General features: G+C 47.3%; 1 protein-coding gene across 1 annotated transcript in view; it reads right to left on the bottom strand.

The window, feature by feature from the left end:
* RORA (RAR related orphan receptor A) overlaps window positions 1-26,674 on the bottom strand; it is a 318,626-nt gene that overhangs the window by 129,689 nt on the left and 162,263 nt on the right. The window contains exon 2 of the mRNA XM_069623081.1: window positions 18,979-19,064. Within this exon, the coding sequence (XP_069479182.1) occupies window positions 18,979-19,064 (86 nt within the window). The remainder of the gene's footprint in view (window positions 1-18,978; window positions 19,065-26,674) is intronic.

Genomic DNA, 26,674 nt, shown 5'->3' with positions numbered 1-26,674 from the left:
AAAGTACGTGAAAGTAATGCAACCAAAACATTTTTTTTCTTGTTCCTATTAGACCATTATTCACAATTGAGACGTATTGGAAAACAAGTTCTGTTTTAAAAAAATGTGTTTTGTGACACATTGCATTGGGGTTCCACCTATATTTGAAGTCAGTAAAATACAATCACTTTTGGTCTTTTACCACAAGTTGGCGCTTTGTGTTCTTGAGATTGATAAAAAAAAAAAGAAAAAGAAAAGAAAAATAAGATAATTGTCCTTGGAATCATCATTTTGTAGGTTTCCATACACCAGTGGGTAAGGTCACACAATACTGGAGGGATTGAAACATGTCAGGCTCTGGTGGGTCCATTCATTGTGACAACTAATATGATACACAATGTATCACTAGACCCAAAAGGAATAGTCACCCGTTTCATGTTTAAAGTTTGTGTTTTGGACTTTGGATTTGTCAATTGTATTGTATAGTCCGGATGGTCGTGCTAAACAACGGATGGTTGCCTCTATAGAATTGCACAAGTCCACAAACCCATGAGTAAAGGAAGAGAACGCCAACGTAAAGCCCGCAATCTGGGAGACTAAAGCTAGAAGGGGAAGGCAGAGGTGGAACAACCCCCAGAGGTTTTGAACCGAGTGTTGCAGGAAACCAGGAAGAGACCAGTGGTTTGAAATGGTTTTGGGGGGGGGTGGGAGGGGGTTGGCGTTGGATCACCAAGTAGGCAAGAAGTAATCAAGAAAAAAGTGTAGGTCAAAGGTCACAAGAGAAACAGGTCTAGAAAACAGGGAAGTGCTGCATGTATGGCTGCACTCGATGGCTGAGCCAGCAACCTCAGGAAGGACTTTTTTGAATAACTTTGGCCAATGCAAAACGGCAACCTGGCGTGTCACATGGAAAACCTTTCTCAATGAACAGGTCACAGCAAGTTAGGTATGTATAAGATGGGCACTATGCATGACCGCTAAAGAAGGTGGACAATGTAGTTTGCATCCATCTCTACCATCTCTGCGTATTGCCAAGCTGCAACCACCACTTGAACACTAGGGTGGTCAAATGCCAAGAAAGACATCACGGAATGCCATGAGGTATGGCGACCACATTCGAGATGAGAAAAAGAAAACCGGTAAGTAAGGCTTGGAATAACCACAACCCACATAGGTGACTGCATTCCACGGGCAGCAGTGGAACTGGCGTAGGAGTACTATGATCCATGATCCACATGCACTCTTCTCAGGAGCAGGTGCCGCTGGCACAGTGCGTCCCCTGCGGAAGGTTATTGCAGATGTCACCGGACACTGACGTTATGTATGACATTAGGCTAGCTTTGCAGCTGAAACTCTCCTCATTGATCCCAGATGGGCCACTGCAACTCTGATGGTCCGGTCATTGGGATTAACATACACAGATGCAATGTACTACTTCCCTTCCTGCTATTCACAAGGTTATACAGTGCTTAGCCCATTCAATCTCACGGTCCTCTATAAAATATGCCAATAACACATACATGTGTGCCCAAAAGTAAGTACAAGAGGGGAACCACCCAACACTAGAACTAATCCTGTACAGAAAGTGGGAGAGCTTATCTGAATAAAATCATGTTACCAATTAAGAACTTAGTTAAAAAGTTGGTGTCTTAAACATAAAAACCTCAGAAATCTGAACACATTTCTCACAATCATCGCACAGCCACTGACCAATTAATTACATTTAGTAACATGCTTCGTTGGTTCTAGATATTGCCATTAGAATACAACTCTGCTCTAAACCGATCTGTACTCCCCTGAGTCCTATACTCATGCTTACCAATAACTTATCACATTTGAGAAACACGTACCTCTACTTCGACAACCATATCCACTCCCACTCATCCAAACAGCGTTTCCCTCTCTGATTTTGGTCATTCTATTGTCGAGTTTCTCTTTCCCATCACCTCCACCCCTGCATTTCCACAGATGAAGGTCTGGCGACATCCTGGCAGGGTCACAATATGCCACCTTTCGGACAAGGCCAGACACTGTAAGACTACTATGTAGGTGATGGACACAGTACAAATATTGGATAAAATAACATGTAGAATAGGCCACAGCCTGCAGGAAGGCCCTGAATAGGATGTCTGCACATCACTCTACCAGTTATGTTAATTAACATTAAAATATTTGTAGAAGACCTACCTCTGAAAACAGCAGAGAAAGACCAGAGTAGGTCAGAAAGACTCCCTGTAACCTGCTTGTGAATTGGACAGTCTCTCTTCAGGAGTGACACAGAGTTAGTCCTGGTCATTCCATTGTGTATCTGCTCCTAAGGGAGGGAGGAACTAGATCACGAAGGACTCAACTCCAGCGAATCTACTCCGGTTGCTCATTCTAACAGAGCTGTGTGATGGTGCACAGAGGTGAAGACGTTTACTTACTAGTATTGCAATAAAGTACAGGGAAGTTGCTTAAGAGTTGCAGCCTTGTATCTTTTACATGCAATATTCTCCAAATCGGCATATGAAAAAACCTGTAAGTGCAGGCTGTATGCATCGGCAGCAATAAACACGTTACCCGAGAATTAACCAAGCATTTAAAAAGACCAACTATACATCCTCAGGCAGCAGGATTGCATATAATCCAGTACTTGAGAGATTGCGCTCTGGAGGAGGAAGGCTAATAGTAAAGGCAACCTTAGTTCGGAGCGTCCAATAGTGTACACCTAGGCAGAGAATCTTCATTCATTTTGTGGCACACTACAAAACAACCGTCTAATAAAGGCCTCATAGTTAATCAAAGCACATTTGATATACCTAAGACCTAAATAATATCAAGTGTTGTAAAGGGCACTCCAAATCCCTCTTACCACGGGATGAAACACTTTACAGATCCACAACAACACAGAGGGGGCACATTGGTCTAATTACTAGCTAAAAGACACAATGGCATCACGATTGGGATATTCTGCAAACAAAAGCACAACGTGTTACTACACCTGCTTTCAGGGTCATTTCACCCAGCAAGAGTCTACCTGGGGCAAAGGGAGGAATGAGCATGCATCATTGTAAGGCACAATAGATGTCGCAGAAAGTTGAACCTCAGTCAGAAACATGATCATGATACCCTCAGAGCCCTGGAATGTATTGCCTGCTCTACAAACATCAAGTCTTAGCACCTGTATGTGTCTTTGCATCCCTTCCAGATCTCAGAAGTCCACTTTTCTCAAGTGTGACGAATCGAGGGAATTTGCCCCTTCTGCCCAAGGGGGCAGCCCCACCGCCCCGTGAGGTTAGAGAGGTGAGTCTGCTCTGCAACACCCTCCCTATAGGTCGAGGCAAGTGGACCTCACTGTGAGAGACCCCCCTTAGGGGACAAGGACTCCCATTCCTGTAACTCCTCAAAGCTGTGCACACCTTGGCCAACATGGGATGGTCTAAAATACCAGAAACTTTTAAACACCAAGACTGGGACGTAGAAACACTTAAAAGACGTCATTATCACATAGAAAAAGAACATGCCCCTTTAAATCAAAACATCCAATCGACTGGGACGAGTAAGTTGAAGAGCCTGTACTTGATGAGCAACAGTGAGAGAGAAGGGAATCGTTTCTTACCTGTAACTCCATTTCTCCAGCATTGGTATCTTTCATGGATTCACATACTTAGAATATTCCCCGTCGTCAGGCTGGGAATCCCCGGTACATTATATAGACCCTTTCCCGTAGGAAAACTTTCTCGACGCTTATGCGTCCTATCCACCTCGTTTTGTATCATGCGTGCCCGCGCCGTCAGGACGCCATGATATAAATACAGGACCCGCCCCCGCGCTCCCTCAGATTTCGGCCCCCAAAGTAATGGGGGAACCAGTTTGCATGGCCAGGGGAGGCAGGCGGGCGCATGTGAATCCATGAAAGATACCAATGCTGGAGAAATGGAGTTACAGGTAAGAAACTATTCCCTTCTCCAGCATTGGATCTTTCATGGATTCACATGCTTAGAATAGATTACATAGCAGTACCATCCCAAAGAGAGGAGGCGTGCATGCAAACTCACATACTTTCCTCACAATGCCAGTTCTCTATGGTCGTGTACCCATCGGCAATAGTTAACATAGAGAACGAACAATATTCAATCATAATTGCAACCAGAAGTAACCCCTCAACCGGGGCTTACCTTATTGGAATAGGTGTCGAAGCACCGCCTGTCCCATCCGGGTATCTTCGGCATGTTGTTGTGACAGGCAGTAATGGCGGGTAAAAGTGTGTGTAGCCGCCCAGGTAGCCGCCATGCAGATGTCCCCCAGAGAGACTCCAGACCACAGTGCCGTCGACGATGCCGCCGCTCTAGTGGAATGAGCTCTTGGGCGTCGCAAAAGAGGCTTCCCAGCCTTGGAATGGCAGTACGAAATGGTAGACGATACCCATCTTGACAGTCCTTGCTTTGAAATGGCTTTGCCTTTAGCACCCAGACCATAGGCCACGAACAATTGCCTCGTGTCCCTGAAAGGTTGCGTGCGATGAAGATAAAACTTGAGAGCCCTCTTCACGTCTAATGTGTGTAACGTGCGCTCCGCTCCCGAGCATGGCTCTGGAAAAAATGTAGGTAAGACAATAGAGGAATGTTTATGGAACACTGAAGGCGCCTTCGGTATGAACTGTGGGTTAGTGGCCAGGACCACCTTGTTCTTAAAAAATCTTAAGTATGGTGGGTCCACCATTAGAGCTTGGATTTCCGAAATACGTCGGGCCGAAGTGATGGCCACCAGGAAGGCCAATTTCCAGGACAAAAACTTTAGAGACGACGATGACATTGGTTCAAAAGGAGGTTTCATAAGAGACGCTAACACCAGATTGAGGCTCCACACTGGAGGAAATCTCTTCTCGGGAGGGAAGCTTCTGAACAACCCTTTAAGGAAGTGCTTAATCAGGCGGTCGCTGAATAATGGTGCGGAATGTCGTTGACGTGTAAACCTGGAGATGGCGGCCAGGTGTACTTTTATCAACGACACCGATAAGCCCTTTTGAGCTAAGAACAGCAAGTATGGAAGGAGCTGTTCCGGCATAATCAACTGCGGATCCAAACCTGGTTGATCCCCACACCACTGACAGAAACTCCTCCATTTGTACGAGTATGAAGTGTTTGTGGAAGGTGCTCTTGCCGCTTGCAGAATACGACGACACACCTCCGGAATCGTTAGCTGGCCAAATTCGGCGAAGTCAGGAGCCAGGCCGTCAACTTGAGGCTGTCCGGGTCGTGATGCAAGATGATACCCTCCTGTCGAGACAGAAGGTTGGGGATCTTCCTGAACCTCATTGGCTCCGCCGCAGCCAAGTGCAGCAGGTCTGAGAACCACACCTGCCTGGCCCAATACGGGGCTACCAAAATCACCCGACATGGGTACTTGAGGATCCATTGCAACGTCCTCCGGATAAGAGGAAAAGGAGGGAATGCGTACAGGAATTTGTTCGTCCATGGGAAGGAGAACGCATCTCCCAGTGAGCCCTGCTGAGGCCATCTGCTTGCCTACTGCGGGCATTTTCTGTTGTCCTTCGTCGCGAACAGATCGATGGAAGGATGTCCCCACTTCTTTAATGCATGTTGTAGTTGCTGGTCGTTCAGCACCCATTCGTGAACCTCGTTCATTTCCCTGCTGAGGGCATCTGCCTCCACATTTCTCACACCTGGTAGGTGGAACGCCAAGATTAGCATGTTGTGTTGCAGGGCCCAATGCCAGATTTTCTGTGCCTCCGTCGACAGGGACCTGGAACGTGTTCCTCCTTGTTTCCTTAAGTAAAACATTGTAGTCGTGTTGTCCGTCATGACACGCACCACAGAGTCTCTCAGTTGAGGAAGAAAAGATTTTAGGGCCCACCGCACTGCTCTCAGTTCTAGCAGGTTGATATGCAGGGAGGACTCTTGTAAGGACGACCGGCCTTGTACTTGTAACGTCTCCAGATGAGCTCCCCATCCACTCAGTGATGCATCCGTCACCACCGTCTTCTGGAACTCCGGTTCCAACAGAGGCATTCCTTTCGTTAGATGAGTAGAAACTCTCCACCAGCGGAGAGCTTGTACCAGTTGTTCGTCGATGACCAATCTGTCGGACCAGCGACCTTGGCTCTGCATCCAACGGTCCGCTAGAAATTCCTGGCACGGTCTCATAAACAGTCGGCAGTTGTTTATCAACAGAATGCAGGACGACATGGTCCCTAGCAGGGACATGTATTTGCGCACCGACACCCTGGTACCGCATTTCCATTCCGACGCCTTGCTTTGTAGCTTCTGTATTCTTTCGTTGGATGGTTTTACAAGGCCTGTGTGCGTATGAAACTCCGCTCCTAGAAAGACCAAGGTCCTCGAGGGCTCTACGGAGGACTTGCTGAAGTTTATCGCGAAACCCAGTTCCTGTAAAAGGAACATCGTGGCCCCCAGACTGTTTCGTGTTTGTTCCATGAACGAGCCTCTGACCAGCCAGTCGTCTAAATATGGATAGACATGGTGACCGTCCTTCCTTAAATGGGCCGCTATGGGGGCCAAGCACTTGGTGAACGTCCTGGGGGAGGACATGAGACCGAACGGGAGGACCTTGAACTGAAAATGCTTTTGGCCGACGACGAACCTTAAGTATCTCCTGTGTCGTGGACGTATTGGGATATGAAAATATGCATCCTGAAGATCTAGCGACGACAGATAATCCATGGGTTGCACTGACCTGACAACCTCCTGGAGCTTTAGCATTTTGAATTTTGAGCCCTTTAGCCATTTGTTGAGTACCCTCAGGTCGAGAATGGGCCTCCATTTTCCATTCGGCTTCTTGACGACGAAGAACCGGGAATAAACCCCTTGTCCTTCCTGTGCCACAGGAACCCGTTCTACCGCTCCTTTTTGTAGCATAAGCGCCACCTCTTGTTTTAGAACTCGAAGGTGGGGCTGGGCCGAAAACACTGGCGGAAGACTCGGAGGCTTGTTTTTGAATTGCAGCGCATGACCCATGCGAACCGTGTCCAGAACCCATCGATCTGTGGTGATGCATTTCCATTGGTCGATATGATGAGAGACTCGACCCCCCAGGACGTTCCGAAGGCCGTCATTGGTTGCTGGTTTGCTTGTCCTTCGTCGACGAGGGACCTGAGCCTCGTCGTCTGGAGGCTTGATAATCTCTGCCTCTACGTGCAGACTGGGATGCCCGTCTGTAGCCTTGTGAAGAGTATGAGGGCCTGTTAAATCCACGGTCCCTAGAAGCTCCAAAGCGGGAGTTTCCGGAGGCGCCCCTGAAGGGACGAAAAGAGCGAAAACTTCTACCTGTCTGGAGGGCGCCAAGAGACCTAGCGGTATCCGTGTCTTCCTTCATCCCCTTCAAGGCTTCATCAACCTTGTCTCCAAACAGATGTTCTCCTTCACATGGCATGTCTAGAACTTTGTACTGGACTTCAGGTCTAAAAGTAGTACATTTGAGCCACGCTTGTCGACGAAGTACTACGCCATGATTGATTTGTTTGAACCCCGACTCTGCTAGGTCCACCGCAATATTAATTGCATGGTTCGAGGCCTCCTCACCATCCCGTACTAGTAACATGGCTGCTTTGCGATGTTCTTCCGGCAGGTGTTCTAGGATAGGGGCTATTTTATGCCACATCTCCCTATCGTAACGCGATACAATCGCCAAGGAGTTGGCTGCTCTCACCGTCGTGGCGCCGACTGAGAGCACCTTTTTCCCGAAGGCGTCCTGTCTCCTTGCCTCGCTTTCTGGAGGGGTTGAACATTTTTGCTGTACTCTGGCCTTCCTAGCCGCTGCCGCCGATACCACAGAGTCTGACAGTGGCTGTGATGTTAGACATTTTGGAGTGGACTCCGGAGCTTTAAACTTTTTCTCAATACGCCCCTTAATAGCCGGTTCCGAGAACGGATGACGCATCGTCTTGAGGCCTTCTTGCCATACGTGGTCCAGGATTGGGATGGCAAATACCGATTTCCTCCTTTGACCCATGTGATCAAAAAGAAAACAATCTTTCTTCTGCTCCTCAGGGATTAAGCCGAACTCGGAACACGCTTTTCCCATCATTGCATGGAAGGCTCCCACATCATCCGGAGGAGATGGTTGTGCCTGACTCCTCGTAGACTCTACCTCTACATCCGAATTCCATGTTGGGTCTCTCGACGGTGACAGGGAGATGTCCGACCCTGAGTCACCTCGTATAGAATCAGACTCCGATAGCTCACCCTCCTCCTGCACTCGAGGACGATCCTTCGCCACCTGGGAGGCCGAAGGGCTTTTGGTCGTCGTGCGAGCTGCTTGAGCTTGTTCGTCGACGGAAGGTGCAGAAAATATCGACGATGAAGCGCCAGGCTGAGGGATCTGCGTATCCAGACGCTGCAGGAGCTTCTGAAGTGTTTTAAGCACATCCAGAGACAAAACCGTCTGGGGGGTCAGCAACGTCGAGGATAGAGGGACCACACCCCCACTCGCACTCGTCGTCGTCGTCGACGTATTGGAAGGCCGTAGGCCCAAGTCCGACGGCTGCATAACCATGTCACCTTCTCCTTCCACCGACGACCCCGGCAAGGCCGTGTCTTGCAGCAGGACCTCAGGGGGGGCCGGTTCACAGACCTCCGGCTGCCAGGCCATAAATTGAGTCCCCGTCGACGAAGGAATCCCCACCGCTGCTGCCTGAATAGTAATCGGCATCGTCAGCGATACCGGGGTCGACGAGCCAGTCGCCGGCACCGAGCCTTTTGACTTCGTAGCCGATTTCGTTGCCGACTTCCCTGCTGAAGCATCTCGACTCACGGAAGACCTAGGACGGTCCCCTGAGGAGGATTTTGATGTCGCTTGCCTCTCCGTCTTGGAGGATGAGGAGGACTTTTTGTGTGATGAGGAAGACCCAGCATGCTTTCCCGCAAGCTTGTCCGCAGGGCATTTTTCGACAGGCCTCGCCTTCTTCGAGGGAGGTTCCGACTTGCTCCTGGAGGCCGTGGAGCCAACTTCTGATGCCGGATAGGCACCCGCTCCGTCATTAAGCCAGTCGACCAACCTTCTTTTCCGATCTTTAAGGGTTTTTTGGGAGAAACCCTGGCGTATCTCACATGTATCCGCCGTGTGGTGCGGGTGGAGACAGTAGATACAATCCATGTGGGCATCACCTTCATAGACTTTTTTGAGTCCACATGTCGCACAAGGACGGAATAAAGCTTTTCCGGACATATTTTCTTCAGAACGGAATTTCGCCGAAGCGAAAACACAACCTAACTTCAATTAGCAGTAACCGCGAGGATCCCACTACTTTGAAAGGCGGTTGAAATCTGAGGGAGCGCGGGGGCGGGTCCTGTATTTATATCATGGCGTCCTGACGGCGCGGGCACGCATGATACAAAACGAGGTGGATAGGACGCATAAGCGTCGAGAAAGTTTTCCTACGGGAAAGGGTCTATATAATGTACCGGGGATTCCCAGCCTGACGACGGGGAATATTCTAAGCATGTGAATCCATGAAAGATCCAATGCTGGAGAAGAGAGAGAGAGAAGTGATGGAGAATCGAATATGCAGGCAAGGGAAGGCACTGAGCCGCGTTTACACCTGGAAAATGTGGAGTAAGCGTAAACCAGAAAGCCCAGGATTTTTTAACTCACTTGATATTGACCAGAGCCACAGCAAATCCCCAGCATGAGAATCCGAAAGGGCAAGAGCCTGAAGGAAGGTGGTGGCGAGACCACAAAGGATCAGTGGTGAACGGCCGGTCTACAAACCATCGCCGATTGCACCACCGCAAGTATAGAGCTGCAGGGTCAGTCGTTGGAACACTTCGACATCATGAGGAGAAGAGAGACCATGAGGAGGAAAGTGCTGACAAACATAAGGTGACAGCCGTCTGTGATAAGAGAGAAGGTCCCTGAGTAACAAGGCACCCAAAGACGTTCTCCTTCACAGTCAAAGGCAACAGGGAGAAGGGTAGTAACAGGAGGTCCCAAAGGAATCATTATACTTTGTAAGCAACTCATCTCAGTAGAAGTCATGAGACAAAGTTAACCTTGAAACTAATGAACTTAAAATGTTGTGATACAAGAGAAAGGATTATGGAAAATCTGAACACAGAGAGAAGCACAGTGGATAACGATACCCTGGAAAAAGGGGATAGCAACTTGGCATTCTGTGCAAGAAGAACATAATATCAAAGAGAGATCATTATGAGCCGGAGTTCAGAGGAACTATTCAATTGAATTATGTGCAAAATCAAATAGGTCATAACAATCTGAACTATAATAATATAATAGCATTTTCCAAGGATACGCTGAAACCAGCAACCAGGAATATAGATCTTATAAAAGATCCCCAAAAGGGATTGCCAAGGAGTAGGGAACATTCAATAGTCCATTTGAAGAGTTACAGAGACTGATCCAAGAAATCACGAGAAGCTATTTGAGGATCATGGATTAATACAGAATCCCATCGACTGGTACTAGAAGTACCCTCAGGAGAAGGGAGTCATTCGCCGGACCCAAGTTAGTTTTCATAGTGGTAGGGTCAGTTGGATTCGTTTAGGACAGCAGACTTATTCCTTTGGACATTAACGAATGCCTGACGAGCACTTAGTTAGTAACATAGGCAGGAACCACCCATAGTGATAGGAAAAGTTAGGTCTTTATTATTACTGTAATAAAATCTTGTGAACCATGTCCTCACGAGTGTCCGCGTCCATTCAGCTGACTCACCACATACACCTGATGTATGCCCTTGTTTTGGAAGCCTGGAAGGGGAGGCAGGGGGTGCCAGAAACGTCCACAGCATGTACACTTTTAATGACACTTGGAGAGACCATAAATTGGTCAAAGAAGCAAGTTTCTTATTATACACATATTATACAGGAAAGAGATCATACTCATCCCGTGTATTTATTTTCTGTATGTGTAACCTATAAAGAATGAAACACGGTATCTCAAAATAAATTACATGAAGGTGAGGAATGAAATGATCATGCCAACACAAATTGTCTATTCTTATAGCAACCAACGTGCATCTTCTTTCCCAATCCACCAGTCAGCAACCCAACGGCTTACAAGTCAACATAGTAAAATGATGCACGTATTTATAATCACTAGGGCTATGGCTCCCAGCCCCCCTTTGGACTACTGATCTCGCTTTGATGACTACTAGTTGGGCTGGACATAAGATTGCTCTGCTGTCATTTGCATTTAAATGGAGTACCACCCATAAATGGCAGTTATTTTTTCTGCTCCTCCCAGATCTATTGATGGTCTTTGGTAGTGACTCACACTACCCAAAGAAAGTAGTTAAATTCAAGTGGTCATTGCCCACAGCATTTGATAAAGTATGCACCTCAGAGCCAGAGGATTGAGTGATAAGGAGCCAGGTTCCCCTAGGCTCTGTTACTCACCTAGTCAATCTCAACATGGTGTGGAGTATTTTCAGCACCAGGATACAAATGCACTACAGCTGGCTATGTAGGCCCTAAGGTGCAGTAATATGGTAAGTGCACTGTGGGATGTCCGACAAAAATGCCTGCATTTAACTTTCAACTGTAAAATATCCCAAAGTGGTCTACAGAAAAATAAAAATATTAATTGTGCGCTGTGTTTGATTGACAAGGCCGAAAGCTTGAGGCCTAATTCCCACTAAATTGCTGAGGCACTGGAGTGACGTTTTGCCAGAAGAGAGCTGCCCTGGAAAAATCTGTGAACACTGAACATTTTAGAGATGAAACTGCATTGCCAGAGTAATGTGAATACAGATTATAATGTGAAGGTGGACATTGATGGCATGGTGCAGGAGAAACATGGACATTTATAATGTGAGATAGTGGTGAAGGTCTCATGTGTAGAGAAAATGCAACAAGTTAAAAAGCACAATTTATGTTCCTAAGAATGGATTTAAGGCTGCGCTGGGACAATGGGGGGTTAATGTCACCACAGGTGCTTTAATTGCAATCAGTGCACGGGGAGATTGTTCAAGTAAACTGTATGTTGCAAACTTCCAACTCCTGCAAGACTTCCATATATATCAACGCTAAACACATATTTACATATTCAAATTCCAAACAAAGCAAGAAATAGACCAGGACACCCCACAAGAGACATGGTTATTTGCAAACATTTTTAAAGGGCAATGCTGGCATATATTGTTGGGCACTGGCAGCATTAACATGGGGCGCCACTGCACATTGCCCACATAGTTCTCATCTGCTTTGGGCATGACCAACTTGAAAAGCAGGACAATGTTGGTATACATTGTTGGGACAGGCTAGACATAGCCAGCATGACCATGCTCCTGTGTACTGTACGTATCCAGTCATCTATTTGCGTTTTTCGTTTGTTACCTTAAAGAACCAAATGTAAAATGAATGAGGTTTTTACCCAATTTTTCGAGCTTCTATTCAGTAAAATGCACCATTTCAACTAGTTATTTTTAAAGCTGTCTTGTGGGAGAGAGGGAACTAACTGGAGCCCCTCGTGTTTTTGAGACATGCTTGCAGCAGTTTGGGGAAAACATTTACGGCACCCAAGAGCCACCAGAGGGCAGCACTTACTCCATGAGAGCGGATGGCGTCTCGTGCAAGCCTCGTGTGATTGATTATGGAGGCCTTTCATTTTAATGAACGTGTGCAGCTGACAGTGTGCAGGGGGGACAGGCCCTTCTTAGAGGAAGAGTGATGACGGACTCAGCGATGGGAGTAACAGTCCCTGGGCACAGAGCCCTCCAGATGGCCTGATTGATCTGCATCTGTCCATCGCGGGTATGATCACATTTTTCAAGCACTTGAAGTGCCCGAAGACAGGCCACCTGGAACAAGCTCGCGACGGAACCACTGGCGAGACTACACAGGTAGTGGCTCAAACCAAAGACTCAACGGTGTACTTGACGGGTTTCCGCGTTAGGGGCCCATCAGCACCTAAGAATTCCAAGACACACCCTGACATTGACCTTCCATCTGCCAATCAGTGGGGCTGGAATCCAATCAGCAACTCCGGTGATCACCTGAGCTCCAAACATTCCGTACTGCAGACAGCAGAAACCAAGTGAGTGCCTCACAGGCCAGGCATCCTGGTGTTTAATAGCCAACCAGAGCGACTGCATAAAGAACAACCTTCCCATGCCATCATGAGAGGGTCATTCCTTAAAGCCACTCTTAACATTACTTTGGAGCTTCAGTTCAAAGCGCTAAAGTATACATACACCTGTGTAAAACCTCTTTACTCCCATATAGTAAGGTATTTAAAAAACAATTATATTAAAATGGCTGTTCATTCTCATTAAAATGTACCAGGTAAACTTATGTTTATTGCATAGATGATCTCTCATTTAAAAGAATGTTCACTTGTGGCATAGCGTTATATGAAAAGCAATTTGCTCAATAGTCTTCTTCAAGTACAACCGGCAGCATCACTGCCCCCAAGTCTTGGGTCGAATGAATATGATGGCTCGGACACAGACAGGAAACAGAAAAGCGGTACTTGTTGGAAGCAAGAAGCACTGGGGCACTCCAAACAATCGAGCTAAGCGCATGGCGCTCTAGCCATAAAGCCTGAGCGGTCATGGTCAGACAGATAATTAGCCTTATCCAACTTACCGGCCGACTGAAAGCATTTAATCCGCGACAATGACACATCTGATGGTCTACAAAGCTAAATGATGTCCTGTGTCAGCGGAAAGAGACTCCTGGATGCAAGCCAACATGGCTTTTATAAAGGAAGCATTGACGTACCACAGTCTCTCTGCAAGGTTATGTTATGCTGCATTTGTAGAACACCTAATGCCATTGGTATGGCCTCAAAGCACTCGGAGTGAATGCCCTTGGGAGGTCCGAAGTTCCAGGTATGAGAATTGAAAGGAAGATTTTAGAATGCGTGTGTGCATTTTAGCGAGCATGAAGGTAGGTAGGGGCAACTAAGTCCCTGCTAGTGATCCATGGCGATCTGGCTAGTGGATGGGTGCTGTGATAACGGAATTAGCGGAAGGCACAGGCTCATTCCACACATCCTGCACTCACATATAACACAAACACTATTGTCCAACCTTGTCAGTCACAAGAATGAAGCTACCTTTAACAACAACATTTCGAACAGCAACTCCCACAAAAGTCTCTGTCTCCTTAAACATAATCCACCCTGTTTAGTTAATAGGTTTTACCTCCACTGCACCCATTCAGACATGGGTGACAAACAGGGTCTTGGCCACCCTCACATAACTTTAATGGCTAAAATGCACACGCATAATAGCACCTCCCAATTCTTCCAAAGGTCTATCCCAGGGCGTTCAACCAACAAGCGCGCTGGCACCATAATTACAAATGACAATGGGGGTCATTACGACCCTGGCGTTAAGGGTTTAACGGTGCCGTAAAAGTTGTTGGCGCCGTTAAACCCTTAACGCCTGATTACGAGGTCCCTTTGCGGCTGGTCTGGACCAGCCGTTAAAGTAGGGACCCGGGACTACCGAGGTAATTACACTACCGCAATTTGCAGTACCGTAATTACCGCCTTCCCCAGTCCCATTGAGCCCTATGGGGCAAAAATGGGAATGGGGAAGGGCCAATGGCAAATGGGGAATTACCGCCCCGCCAACCTTGGAATGGGGCGGTATTTCCCCATTTACCATTGGCGGACTCGTTACAATGCCGGCAGCAACCATGGTGCTAATAGCGCCATTGGTTACCACCGGTGTTGTAATGAGGGCCAATGAATGAATGATAGGCTGCCAGGAGAATAGGCGAGTCAAGGAAACTGATTAAGTGCCCAGTTAGACCGAATAGAGTCTTCATAGGAAATTAAGCAGACCGTTATGGCTTTGTGATAGTGGCAATGTTTTCGATAGCAGTGAGATAAGGTTCACATGGAAACCAATCGGATTTACTCAGATGTGATTGTGTATCTGTTTGAGACCCTATACCATATTCTTCTGCCCACATGAAATTACATATCCACTCCTTCAAAGCGGATATGTGGTTCCTGCTCTGTGACCATAGTCAAGCCATCACCAACTGCTGTAATTTTCATAAAGAGAGCAGGAAAATGAAAAAGCGCTCAAGTGGCCCTGAAATCAGACCATGCCAATGACGGAAGAAAACATACTTTCAAGGAACTCTGAGAAGACCCCTACCCAGCAACAACCACCAATATGTTAGCACTGTGTGGAGGGTCCCATCCTTGTACCACTAATCTCTCCAACATGCTTAAAAACACCACAACAGCATGAGGACCCGTCCTGTGTAATGCCAACACCATGCCCATCATAGGAACCTTACCAACACGTATATCTTGAGTTAAAAATAATCGATGGAAAAACATGATGAAAAACAAGAACTCTGCCCGTAATCCATTCACCCATCACTCTTAACCTCACACAGATCTGTAAACAAGCAAGCATTCCCCACGAGTATTAATCCCTTTTTTTTCTCTTCTTTTAACTTTCTTTTGCAAAGGTCGGGTAGGTAGATGTACTCTAAAGTAAAAACAACGGACTACCCTTGGAGGTAGTGGCATCAACTCCAGGGGGATGGGAACCCATCTCAGCCAGGGATGGGAGGCCTAAAACGGAGCAATCCAAAACCAGTCCTGTTACAGTTGAGACGGTTCCAATTTCTGCCCCTCCCACCCCTTGTGACTGCATGAATTTGAGCAGTACCCCTGTGCCTGACACCATGCCTCCAAACCAAAATGTTTTGCATTGTTTTCTTGAGGTAACCATCAAGACCTGGACAACAACTGGCAGAGAGGACCCCTCAAGAGCCCCATGCCATTTGCAGTGAGAGAGCAGAGATTGGACAAGTCTTTGTGAAAGCAACCCTTCATCGTCCCTCGCTCTGCCGCCGAAGATGAAGACCCAATGGAGAAGAGGGACCGGCCAATACATGACCCATTCAGCTGCAGGAGAAGCCACAATACACTTCCCAGTGCCGGCGGGAAGCACTCACAGCTGGCGGTCATCACCTTAGCCACCAGGAACTAAACAGGGCACTTACCCCCACAAAAAACCACACTTAACCCAGGGGAGCGCGGAGCAAGGTAAGCCCTCTAAAAACACGGACATTCGGTTCCCACAATTAACGCGTTGCAGCAAATCTGTGCAGAGAAATGCGGTGGGGCTTAACCAACTATTTAGTAGCTTTGCTCTTTGAAATACCTCCCAGGTGGGGAAGACCAAGCCAAATTGGCCAGGGCAAGTAAACCAATTGCAGGAAGGGAGTCGAGACAGTGTGGGGGTTGGTGGGAATAAAAAGAGCGGCAAGAAACAGGAAGTTGTGGGTTGTTCAGGTGAAGTCAGAGGAGGAGGAGGAGGCAGACCAAGAGACCAGCAGGAAGAAGGAGCAGCGTATTGTGGAGATTATTTCTTGAAAAGTTGAAGTATTGGTTAGTGAGTGCAAATGGTACTGTGTTGTGCGAGTATGCGATAGTGTGGTGGGTGGGGTTAGATGAGGTAGTGGAAAGAGTGATTGTAAAGTGTTTGGGACAGAGTGGAAGGAGGGTGCATGAGTGGGAGGTGGGTGGAGTTGCAGTAGTAGCGCAGAGGGGGAGGAGCAGTGCAGAGGGGGAGACACAGCACATATGGGGAGAAGCAGCACAGAGGGGGAGGGCAGCGCAGAGGGACGGGAGCAGTGCAGAGGGAAGGGGGAGTAGCGCAGAGGGAGGGGGAGCAGTGCAGAGGGAGGGGGAGCAGTGCAGAGGGAGGGGGGAGCAGTGCAGAGGGAGAGGGAGAGGGGAGCAGCATGGAGGAGGTGGGAGTAATATCAAAGGGTGGAGGCTAGGGAGTGCGGGTGTGGTCAGGGGCTGTGCATCACAGGGAATCTAATAGCTGTGCCCCCCCCCACCAGCTGAGAACAATGTTAGCGCCCTCTTATGTTCACTGCAACTTAAGTTGCACCAGAGAGAAAGTGTGTGCACAACAATCAGTCCCTTAAGCAACTAAGTTGCAGTGTCCTCGTCAGGAGTTTTCTTTGGGCTCTCTAGGCGAAGGGTATGGAATTGATCCCAAAATAGACAAAGTGGGGCTCCTTCCCCATGTGAAGCTATTAGTGGTGGTCATCAAGCATTCTAGGCCAGGCTCTTGAGTGCAGAGTGAGGCCAACCAGATATCTGGTAACAATGATCAGTTTGACTAAACAGAAGCGTGAGCCAGAAGCATAGTTTGAATACAAAGGCTCGGATTCATAGATTATTTGCGCCGAAAAAAACGGGATTTGTGCGCCATTCTGCCCGCAAATCCCCATTTGTTAAACCGGGATTTGCAGGCAGAATGGTGCACAAATCCTGTTTTTTTCGGCGCAAATAATCCACGAATCAGCCCTTTAATATCCTTCTCACAGGAGTGCTGGCACAGGCTGCAATGTACTGGGGACAAAGAATACATGTTCCAAGATTATAGGAAGGGTGCACAGTTTCTGGACTAAGGTTTGGCCAGATTATTTGTATCAGAAATCGTAAATATGCCACCTGGTGATTTAGTACATGTTTTATACAGCCCCAGCCTGAAGACAGAACTGCTTTGTAGAAATGGAGAGGTGGGCGAGAAAGGATGAGAAGCGAGGGAGGGAGAGCGGGAAGAGCCATGAGGGAGCAAAGTCCTGTAGGTCTAGTTATTGAAGGCCAAAGTGCAAGGAAGGCCAAGCAGAGGATAACGGTTTGGAGGAACCACGCTCAATGCAAGCCCATTGGCTGTTGTCTGGTGGATCGCCTGCCAAAGAAGAACAACAAGAGGGGCAGGTGGAAAATGCTTTCATTTCCAGCAAGAGCTTATGGTCGACAGTCTTTGACACACAAATTCACAGAAAGTGAGGATTAGTGGGACAGGAGGTTCTCCACTATGCACTGCGAGGAAGGACGTCTTCAAATGAAACTTATCTTTCCAGAGCCTGCACCCTATGGTGACTAATACCCAGTGGTTCAAAGGGGCTTGTGGGTTGTTTGGGACATGTTGCCCATGGGGTGAGTTTCGAGAGTTCAAACAGTCATGTATGACTTCTGCATGAGAAAGGTTTTGAGGTTTGTTCTAAGTGGGGGTGAATTTCTTAAAGCCTGGCACTTTAGGTGTTTCATAGCAACACTCCAAATCTGATTCCACCATACATTACAGAGTATGTTTAGTTACACGCAGTAGGGCGGAGTTGGCTGATCTGTGTTTCCGCAATGCGGTTAATCAGATCAGTTCTTCTGTAAGATATTTGAGGGCCTCATGTCAGATGGAGGCCTGACGAGATGTCAGCATTTCTCTTCCGAGTTAGGTCAGGGGGGCTGCCTGGCTATGGACAACCTGGGGTGCCTTATTGGGCTTTTGGGCATAGCCACAAAGGCAGTTGCCATAATTCAACCTGCACAATGAGAGGGTCTGGATGTCCTCCTTGTGGTGCAACTCCAAGAATGGGAGGATTTTGTGGAGTCTGAAGTGCTGCAAGAGGTCTCGCTTGGCTGTCACATTTACTTATACAGTCATGTTTACTTATACAGTCATGTTTACTGATATACAGTCATGTTTACTTATACAGTCATGTTTACTGATATACAGTCATGTTGACAGTTTGTGCTGGATATGTGGGTGTACCCATGGTACATGGCCCTTACATATTACATACATAATGCTTACATATTGACCTAATGGTCAATTTCCATCCACAGGTATCACAAAACGACACTATCTATGGCCCTTCTGTGAGATGATAACGGCAACAGGGAGACAGCGTGTGTGTGTATATATAGTTCATGAGGTTTGGGAGCTCTACCTCTGGTGGTGGTGCAGCTGCACACGTGTACGGTCCGCTTTTGATATAAAAATTGTCGGGGGCACTTCAATTAAAATTATTTCATGATAAGCTGGGAGTGTTATGGTTTCCTGCACACATACTGGGTATTTGTCTGCAACGCCCTCCCTAGCAAGGAGCATTTGAATCTCTTGAAACACACCATGCCGCCTGGAACAAGGGGGGGGGGTAGAAACGAAGGGTGGCAGTGAGACGAGTAATGCAACCAAGCCAAGGGCTAGAGGCAGGATTCTGAGAGGAAAACGCTCACCTTGCAGCCTTCGCACGTAATGACGCCGTAATGGATTCCTGAGGACTTGTCTCCGCAGATCTTGCATGGAATAATTTCAATTTGAGCTGAAACAGAAGCACACGGCCAGTTAATTACAGCTTCTCTTAAGCACCTCATAAAGAGCATTCCCTGATCAGTATTTGTACAGTGAAAACTAATAACCTGCTAAATATCAAACCGCATTAACTATTCATTGTTGAACTGCGCAGGTGCCCCCCAAGGGCTGTGGACTCAATTATGGCTGCTCCTTACACAACAGCTTTCAAGTTATTAAAGCCGGCCGTTTGAGGAGGTGTTTACGAGCCCTGAAGAAGGCTAGAATCAGCATTTTATCGTCGAAAACAAACTGGGGAGCTTAGCACATTGTCAAATGGCTCCTCCCCAAAGCATTCTTTCGACAGCATCATTTGAAAAGGTCTTCGGGTCAGACAAGGAGAATCCCAGCAGAGATGGGGTAAATTAAACTGTGGTGCAGCATGCAATCACACTGGATGAGCGCCAGGCTCCTAGCGGTAATAACCTAACCCTGATGTAGTAGCCACAGGCCTTCGATCACGCAGGAACCACTGATATTTCTGCTCCATGTGGACACGTCCCTGTACTCCAACAGTCAACCTTTTCGCATTTGACTAAAGTGGTTAAGACCGAGCAAGCAACCATGTCCACATACCATCAGCTTCCTCCCAGGCACCAATAGGACTGGAAAACATGTTCCTTCTCAGTGTAGAATGCCAGACGGTAACATATTAAGCCTTCCGCAAGCGATTGTGTAGATCATGGGATGGGTTGCCCGCTTGGCCCTGAAGAAGAAAAGTCTGATTGGGTGTAACAAAGGATACCGAGTGGACATTGGGAAAGAATGAGCCTGGTGACAGCATTACAGCATCTCCTGCACGCCGGGTCCTGCAACACTGCAGATGTAGCAATGTTCTGCCGCTGTTATTCAATGTGTAAGGCACTCGAGGTGACATGGATTTGCCCAGGAAGAAGAAAATGGCCTTTCAAATGATCAGCCACACCTTCTAATATATAAAGGCATTAGTGCGTGGAGGAAAAAGTTTGACAAAGCATCATCAGGCAAGACCATTACAGGTGCGGTTACATCAATACGTGGGATGTGTGCATGGATTGTGCTGGAGTCAGGACAGTAGTGAAATAGTCATATGATGAAGCAGTCCACAGGGGGCAGGGGCGCAGTTCTCCTTTTGCCCGTAGGTCTCATGACATTTATGTTTGCTTGATCTACACAAAGACTGCCCTGAGCAAATACTATGCCTCAACAAACCTATGTAGAGGAACACTGTTTTAATATGCTGACCACCGCCGCATACCAGTGAACATATGTAGACGGAGGTCCACCCCACCCTTCAAAATCCATTAGGACAACCTGGGGGGATCTACAAAATCTGTCCGAGAACTGTAGACCATTAAAAGTGTGGACCGTGCTGTAAAGAGGGATAAGTTAGAGCGATATATTGAAGCCGGAATTCACACAAAAGGATCTATGTGCCTGCAATCTCACAAGGAAGGAGCTGCATGCTGGTAAGCTCGGCCTCACGCTCACAAAGTAGGAAGGTGTCTGTCAGCAGCTGCAGAACAAAGCAAAGCCTCTCGGAGACGGAAGTCCAGAGACTGGGAGAGACCAGAGAATTAGTCAGCTGGGTGCTCGTTTCCTGCGTGCATAATTAAAGTACCGGTCGAGTCATACACATGAGATGTACTTGCAATGTGGAGGGTACCAAACACAGAAAGCCAGCACGGATCAGAACCAATAGCACTCCTTTCCCTCACTAACCAACCAGCTGCAAGGAGAAATCTCAGGACCTTGAGTGAAAAGTTCAATGGGATCGAGTAAAAAGAAAGTGTAAGGTAGGGAATGCATGAATATGGAGAGGACAACACAGAGGGTGCACAGGTGATCAAACTTCACACCTGAAGCTGGTAATGACCAAGCGAGGCGAACGAAAGCCAGCTGTTAGTAAGCTGCTTTTGGGAGGTCAGACCAAGGCAATACTCTAGATCGAGGTGGGAACCTTTCTCCAAGGATAAATCAACTTGGAATCTGTGACCTGCTCGAGGACAGCTCCATACTTTCAGGAAGAAGTCAAAGTCCTGTGCACTTATGGTGTCAGAAACCAGGTGTCCATAGCCTCATCAAGGAGATGCTGAACCACGTGGGAAGGGTGTGAGCCAGGCAGGAGTGTGGAGGAATTTGGCTGTCTCCATTCAGAGGCTCTGTGGTTCAGAGTACCCACACATGGTTCTTGCATTATAAGTAAAGCACGGACTTGGCCAAATGAAAAATTAAAGACAGCCGATTTGTCCTCCACTTTCTGCCCGTGTACAGCATCCATTTCAGGCCATCCTCACCCCCTCTCAAATTCCCTCTACAATGATCCTCCTCACTCATTAGTCTATACTCTTGTCTCTCTCCGCCCCACTCGGGTGTGAGCCCTGAAGCATAGGAATATATACTGATGAGGGAGATAGTAGAAGGGTGCCCTAAAACGGACAAGGCAGTGACCACTTTAGGACATCCCCAGTCTCCTCCTCACAGCTCCTTACTTTTCAGTCATCCTCCTCATTCATCAGCCTACATTCCAATTCCTACCTCTCGCACCTCACTCAGCAACCATTAGAGTTAAGAAATCGAGAAATGCTACAAAACCCAAGGCTTTGTGCTCGGGATTCACAATACCTTACAAGATCTGCATCTTTCAAGCATTCATATAAATGTAACTAAACGCAATACTATTTTGGTATTCGAATTATGTGAATATGAACACTGCAGACAGTGAGGTAACACAGTTAATTCATACGAAGCGCATTAGAATGATGTCTGCTGATGGGAGGATGGCTACGAAAGAGGCGTGAGGAAGAGGAAAAGAGGGCGCCTCCAAATGTACTGTGCTCCTTTTAGGGCAATCTTATCCCTCCTCCTATCCCCCTTTCCCTCTTCAGTCATCTTCCTCAGGCATATCATCTCACTCCTCTGACATGAATGAGGACTGCTCAGTACAGACTATTACTGAGGAGTAACAAGGAGGCATGAGGATGTCCTAAAATGGGCACCACCAGTTTACATTTCAGGGCATTGGGTCTCATTCTAAGTTTGGTGGTAGCCTTGCCGATAAAACCGGCAGGCTGCCACCCAACTTCCGAAAATGTCCAGCTCCCGCGAATGGGCAATTACCGGGTCATTACGGCTCTGCCGGACCCGGTAATTGCCCTTTCGCGGGCGCCGGAATGGAATGCTTCCCATTCCCATTTGCCATTTAAGCTCAACGGGAATGGGGAGGTCGGATGCACCAGCACCGTTATAAACGGTGCCGGTTCATGTGACATGCTGTGCTCGCGGGTGCGCTCTGGCAGAAAGGCACCCGCAAGCACAACTCGTAGTTTGCTGGTCCGGGAACTACCGGTAACCTTACCGGTACCGTAGTTCCCGGACCGGCAAACTTATAAAGAGGCCCATTCTCACTTCTCTTCATGCCCGTTTTGCTGTCCTGAGTCAACCTCCTAACGAATCAGCCTTCATTCTTATTCCTACTTTCTCACACCTGAGTGGAGAGGAATGAGACATTAAGAATAAGAATGAAGGCGGACGAGTAAGGAGGATTACTGAGGAGTGAGAACATATGATGGAGAAATGAAGAAGTCCTGGTGACACCTTGTTTAATAAAGTTGATAGTGGCTTATCGAACCGTAAAGGCTACTGAAGGGACACTACTCACTTGGAAGGCATTCTTTCGTAGTATCGAGTTTATCGCATGTTGCATGATGTGGCCAGCTGCCTTTTGGCATTAAAGGACATGGCCGACCTTGGGGTACTTCTTGACATTCTTTGCCATCTCAGTTGTCAGGGTCCCGGGTCCTAGGCTGGTTGCCCTCTGGCCTCTGGGCATTCACCACCAGTTTTTCAGGATGAATGACTAAGTCGATCCCCTGCCCATGCCATTTCGTGTTCCCCCTTTGATTTGTCCAGACTCTGATGCTATTAAATACAGTGAGCTGCTTTGATTTGTCCCTCAAAGGTAGAAACAAGACATTCACGAGATAACCTTGAATTACCTTAATACATCAAGATTAACCCACAACTGTTTGCTTGGATTCTTTTCTGCTGGCTGGAGAGGAACAAAGGGGCTTTTCATTTCTACTATAAGCAGGCAAACAGAGAGTGGGTAGCCACTATTTTACTTTGACTAAATGATGCATACCCATAATATTGGACCTTTACATGAACCCCTGTGAGTGTCCAGTTCGGGTGTCTGAATGCACCAGAATGCTGTTGACACGCCGTTGCACATCAGTTAGCAATACCAAGCGCAGGTACATTTGTATGGATAGCCTCAAACTTTTTGAACACTTCAAAAACTGATCTCTCAAAGCCACACTTTTCAGTTATTCCAAGTCCACAAACTATGGCCCTGATTCACAGAAGTGTTTTATAATGGCCAAGGCCCATAGGAAAACGCTCTGTGAATCAGGCGCTGTCGGTTCAGGATCATCCCCCATGTTAAAACCATGGTAAAATAGGCTAATCGTGCTCCTTTCAAGGAGCTTTTTATGAATCGGACTAAAAATATGTCTCCAACTAATACAAGTTATTAAACTTCACATATTATGTATTTCCGAAGTGTATTAAATAGGATTTAAACTCCAGTCTGTTTTAAAGTTCTTGTAGATTTGTTTAACTCTATTTCTTAAAGCTTATCATTAAATAACTTTTCCAGAGTCTGATTCCATCCACTATCTTTTAAGTATTCTCTGTGCATTAAATATCCAACTAAGAAATGTAGTTTCCTTCGGTGGCGTTCCGTGTACGCTTTAGCATTTGAGTTAGGCTCTGAAGAAGCTCCTTGAAAGGAGAGAAACATGCGTTGGCCTATGAAGAAAAATTACCTTTTGCCTACTAGGTTGAATTAAAAGAAGTACGAATGACTCTGAATACTAATATAATTGAAACCTGCTCACTTCGGTTTTGAGAAAAAATTACATTCAAATGAATTCTCACTTCAATTCATTTTCCGAGTCATGAATCAGTTATTTCCACATATGAGCATCTAACAGTCAGAATCAGTTGTGTTCTATAAACACAACATTCAAGACATTTTCATTGTTTTTTTCAAAATGCTGATCATCGGAACTGAGCCACTTGGTTGGCGCAGATTTAATTGCTGCTCAAACAAGGTCTACCAACCGTTTTCACCATATCCATGATTAGTTTAGAACATCTGATGATTTGGGCAGGTTAGATGGGTGTTGTCACACATGTGCCAGCTTTCCAAAATGTAGAAGTTCAGATGCAACTCATTCGCCAATTTTAGTGACATCCTTTGCAGAAATTAAGATGGATTCCAATAGAACCTAGATTTGGCAACAATCATCTCCCTGCAGCCGGATTCCAGTCAAACCGAAAGCCCACAGCACGGCCATTATACAGCACTACGCCCCGAGCGCGAATATTAGAGGCTTTTAGGCTCGTTTCTTGCCACAGGCAAAGGGGTAGCTTCACTCGATGCGAGTGCTTTCACGCAGACTAAGCTCGCATCTTCCCACCGGAAGAGCTCGTTTTGCATTTCCGGCTTCGCACTGGAGTCTGCTTCATATTGTTTTACACATCTCTTACCAGCAGAGCAAGTACAACTGGAAGGCGCTAGTGACGAATGCTAGAGCGAGCAGTGACTGCTGCCTATGGCATGCCAACTCGGAGGTAAGAATGTTGGGTAATTAGAAATGAGAGGTGGTGCATAACAAGTTGCATGACGCTGTGCGAAACAAAGACTAGGAGCAGGTGACCCTACTATGCATGGTTTTCACTGTGTGCGCAAGTCTTCAATGTACGGCTGTTAAACCCAAAAGGAGATGGCGTCAGCTTTGCATGCTGTTACTTCGACACTCCCATTCAGGATAAGGATTATAAATGTATAATGTTACTATTCGCTCAACACATTACTGGAATGACATAATGGCCCTCATTACAAGTCAGGCGGTGGACCATGGTGCTATTAGCACCATGGTCCATGCCGGATTCCGCCATGGTGGATGGCGGAATTACCGCCCCATTCCAAGGTGAGTGGGGCGGTAATTCCCCATTCACCATTTGCCCTTCCCCATTCCCATTTTTGCCTCATAGGGCATAATGGGGATGGGGAAGGCGCTAATTACGGCACCGTGAATTACGGTGCCGTAATTAGCACCAAGGTCGCTTAGCGCCTTGGACTTTAATGCCTGCAAAAAGCAGGCGTTAAAGTGTGAATCAGGCGTTAAGGGTTAATGGCGCCGACGGCGCCGTTAAACCCTTAATGCCTGACTTGTAAGGAGGACCAATGTCTGGTTGGAGACTAAATCAAAAGGTGGAAATGACGTATAAATCCATTCAAGTCGCAACAGTTAAACACAATGTAGAACACGTTACAGTTACGTTACGGTCTAGCTCAACATCACCTGCACATATAGGACCTCATTACGACCCTGGCGGTCTGGGAACTACAGTACCAGTAAGCATGCTGGTACCGTGGTTCCTGGACCGCCATACTACGTGCTCTGCTCAGGGGTGCCGTTTCACCCGCCAGGATTTTCCTGGTGGGTGTAACAGCACCCGCGAGCAGAGCACGTCAGATGCACCGGCTCAACTCTGAATGTGCCGGTGCATCCGACGTCCCCATCCCCATTCTGCCCTATGGGGGAGAATGGGGATTGGGACGCCCTTGATTCCGGCACCCGAAAATGGGCAATTACTGGGTCCACCGAGCTCGGCATGACCCAGTTCTTGCCCATTCACGGGTGCCGGAAAAAATGCAACTCCGGCGGTACCGCCAGAGTTGTAATGACGCCCAAAGACTTTTGCTGTCATACAAGTAAGACCACACCACCACATTTCCCTCCATTTAACAAACGAGCCCCGTGGAGCATCAATTCTGCCCAATGAGAACTGGGTTCTCCTTGCGATTACTTCCGTACCTTCTTGCAATAGGAGCACAAACATTGGTGATATTGATCCCAATAAGAGGGCAGGCACCGGAAAATGCGGAAACAACCAACCGCAGCCAAGCACGTGTAACAAGATGGTCATTGTTTTTTCACCTCAAATTATCCTTCTCCTGATTCCGACCATCCACCTCTCCGTCACACTTGGGCTTCTGCTTCTGAGGCAGCATTAGGCGAAAGGGCAGCCATCAGAGTGTCCAAATCTCAAGATTGAGTCTGTGGTAACTGTAAGTCTCTGGTGCTGCGGCTGCGGGGTAGCAAACATAAAGGGGCTTCCCAGCAAAGCTTGGGAAAAATCTGACCTTTTTGGTAAGACCACACAAAAAGGTGTGAGCAAGGAGAGGGTGAAAGGTCCGGAGCCTACAATAGGGGCAAATAGCACAAGAAAACAGGACACTACTATGCAAGAACGAGCGTGGATATGGTATGTGCACAAGGCACTACGGGTAAGGCAGGGTGATTTTCCTGAAACAAGTCTCCTGTACTCGGGCGCAGCAACAACAAAGCACACAAAAAGCAAACGCCTCACTACTTCAAGTGGGTTATGATATAGGGGGGCAGGGTTCTTGAAAGGTGGCCTGTCCGAACTGTGCTGGGCGTGGCCTAAAGGAGCGGCAGAGGACTTGGGCAAGAGCCTCTGGTCCCAAACAATCAATTCAGCACAAAGCCCTGCAAACATGTACTT

Source organism: Ambystoma mexicanum, chromosome 11, assembly GCF_040938575.1.
Source record: "Ambystoma mexicanum isolate Mex_15411 chromosome 11, UKY_AmexF1_1, whole genome shotgun sequence".
NCBI lineage: Eukaryota > Metazoa > Chordata > Amphibia > Caudata > Ambystomatidae > Ambystoma > Ambystoma mexicanum.
The sequence above is the reverse complement of the archived record's forward strand: the minus strand, read 5'-3'. Positions and strand labels throughout refer to the sequence as shown.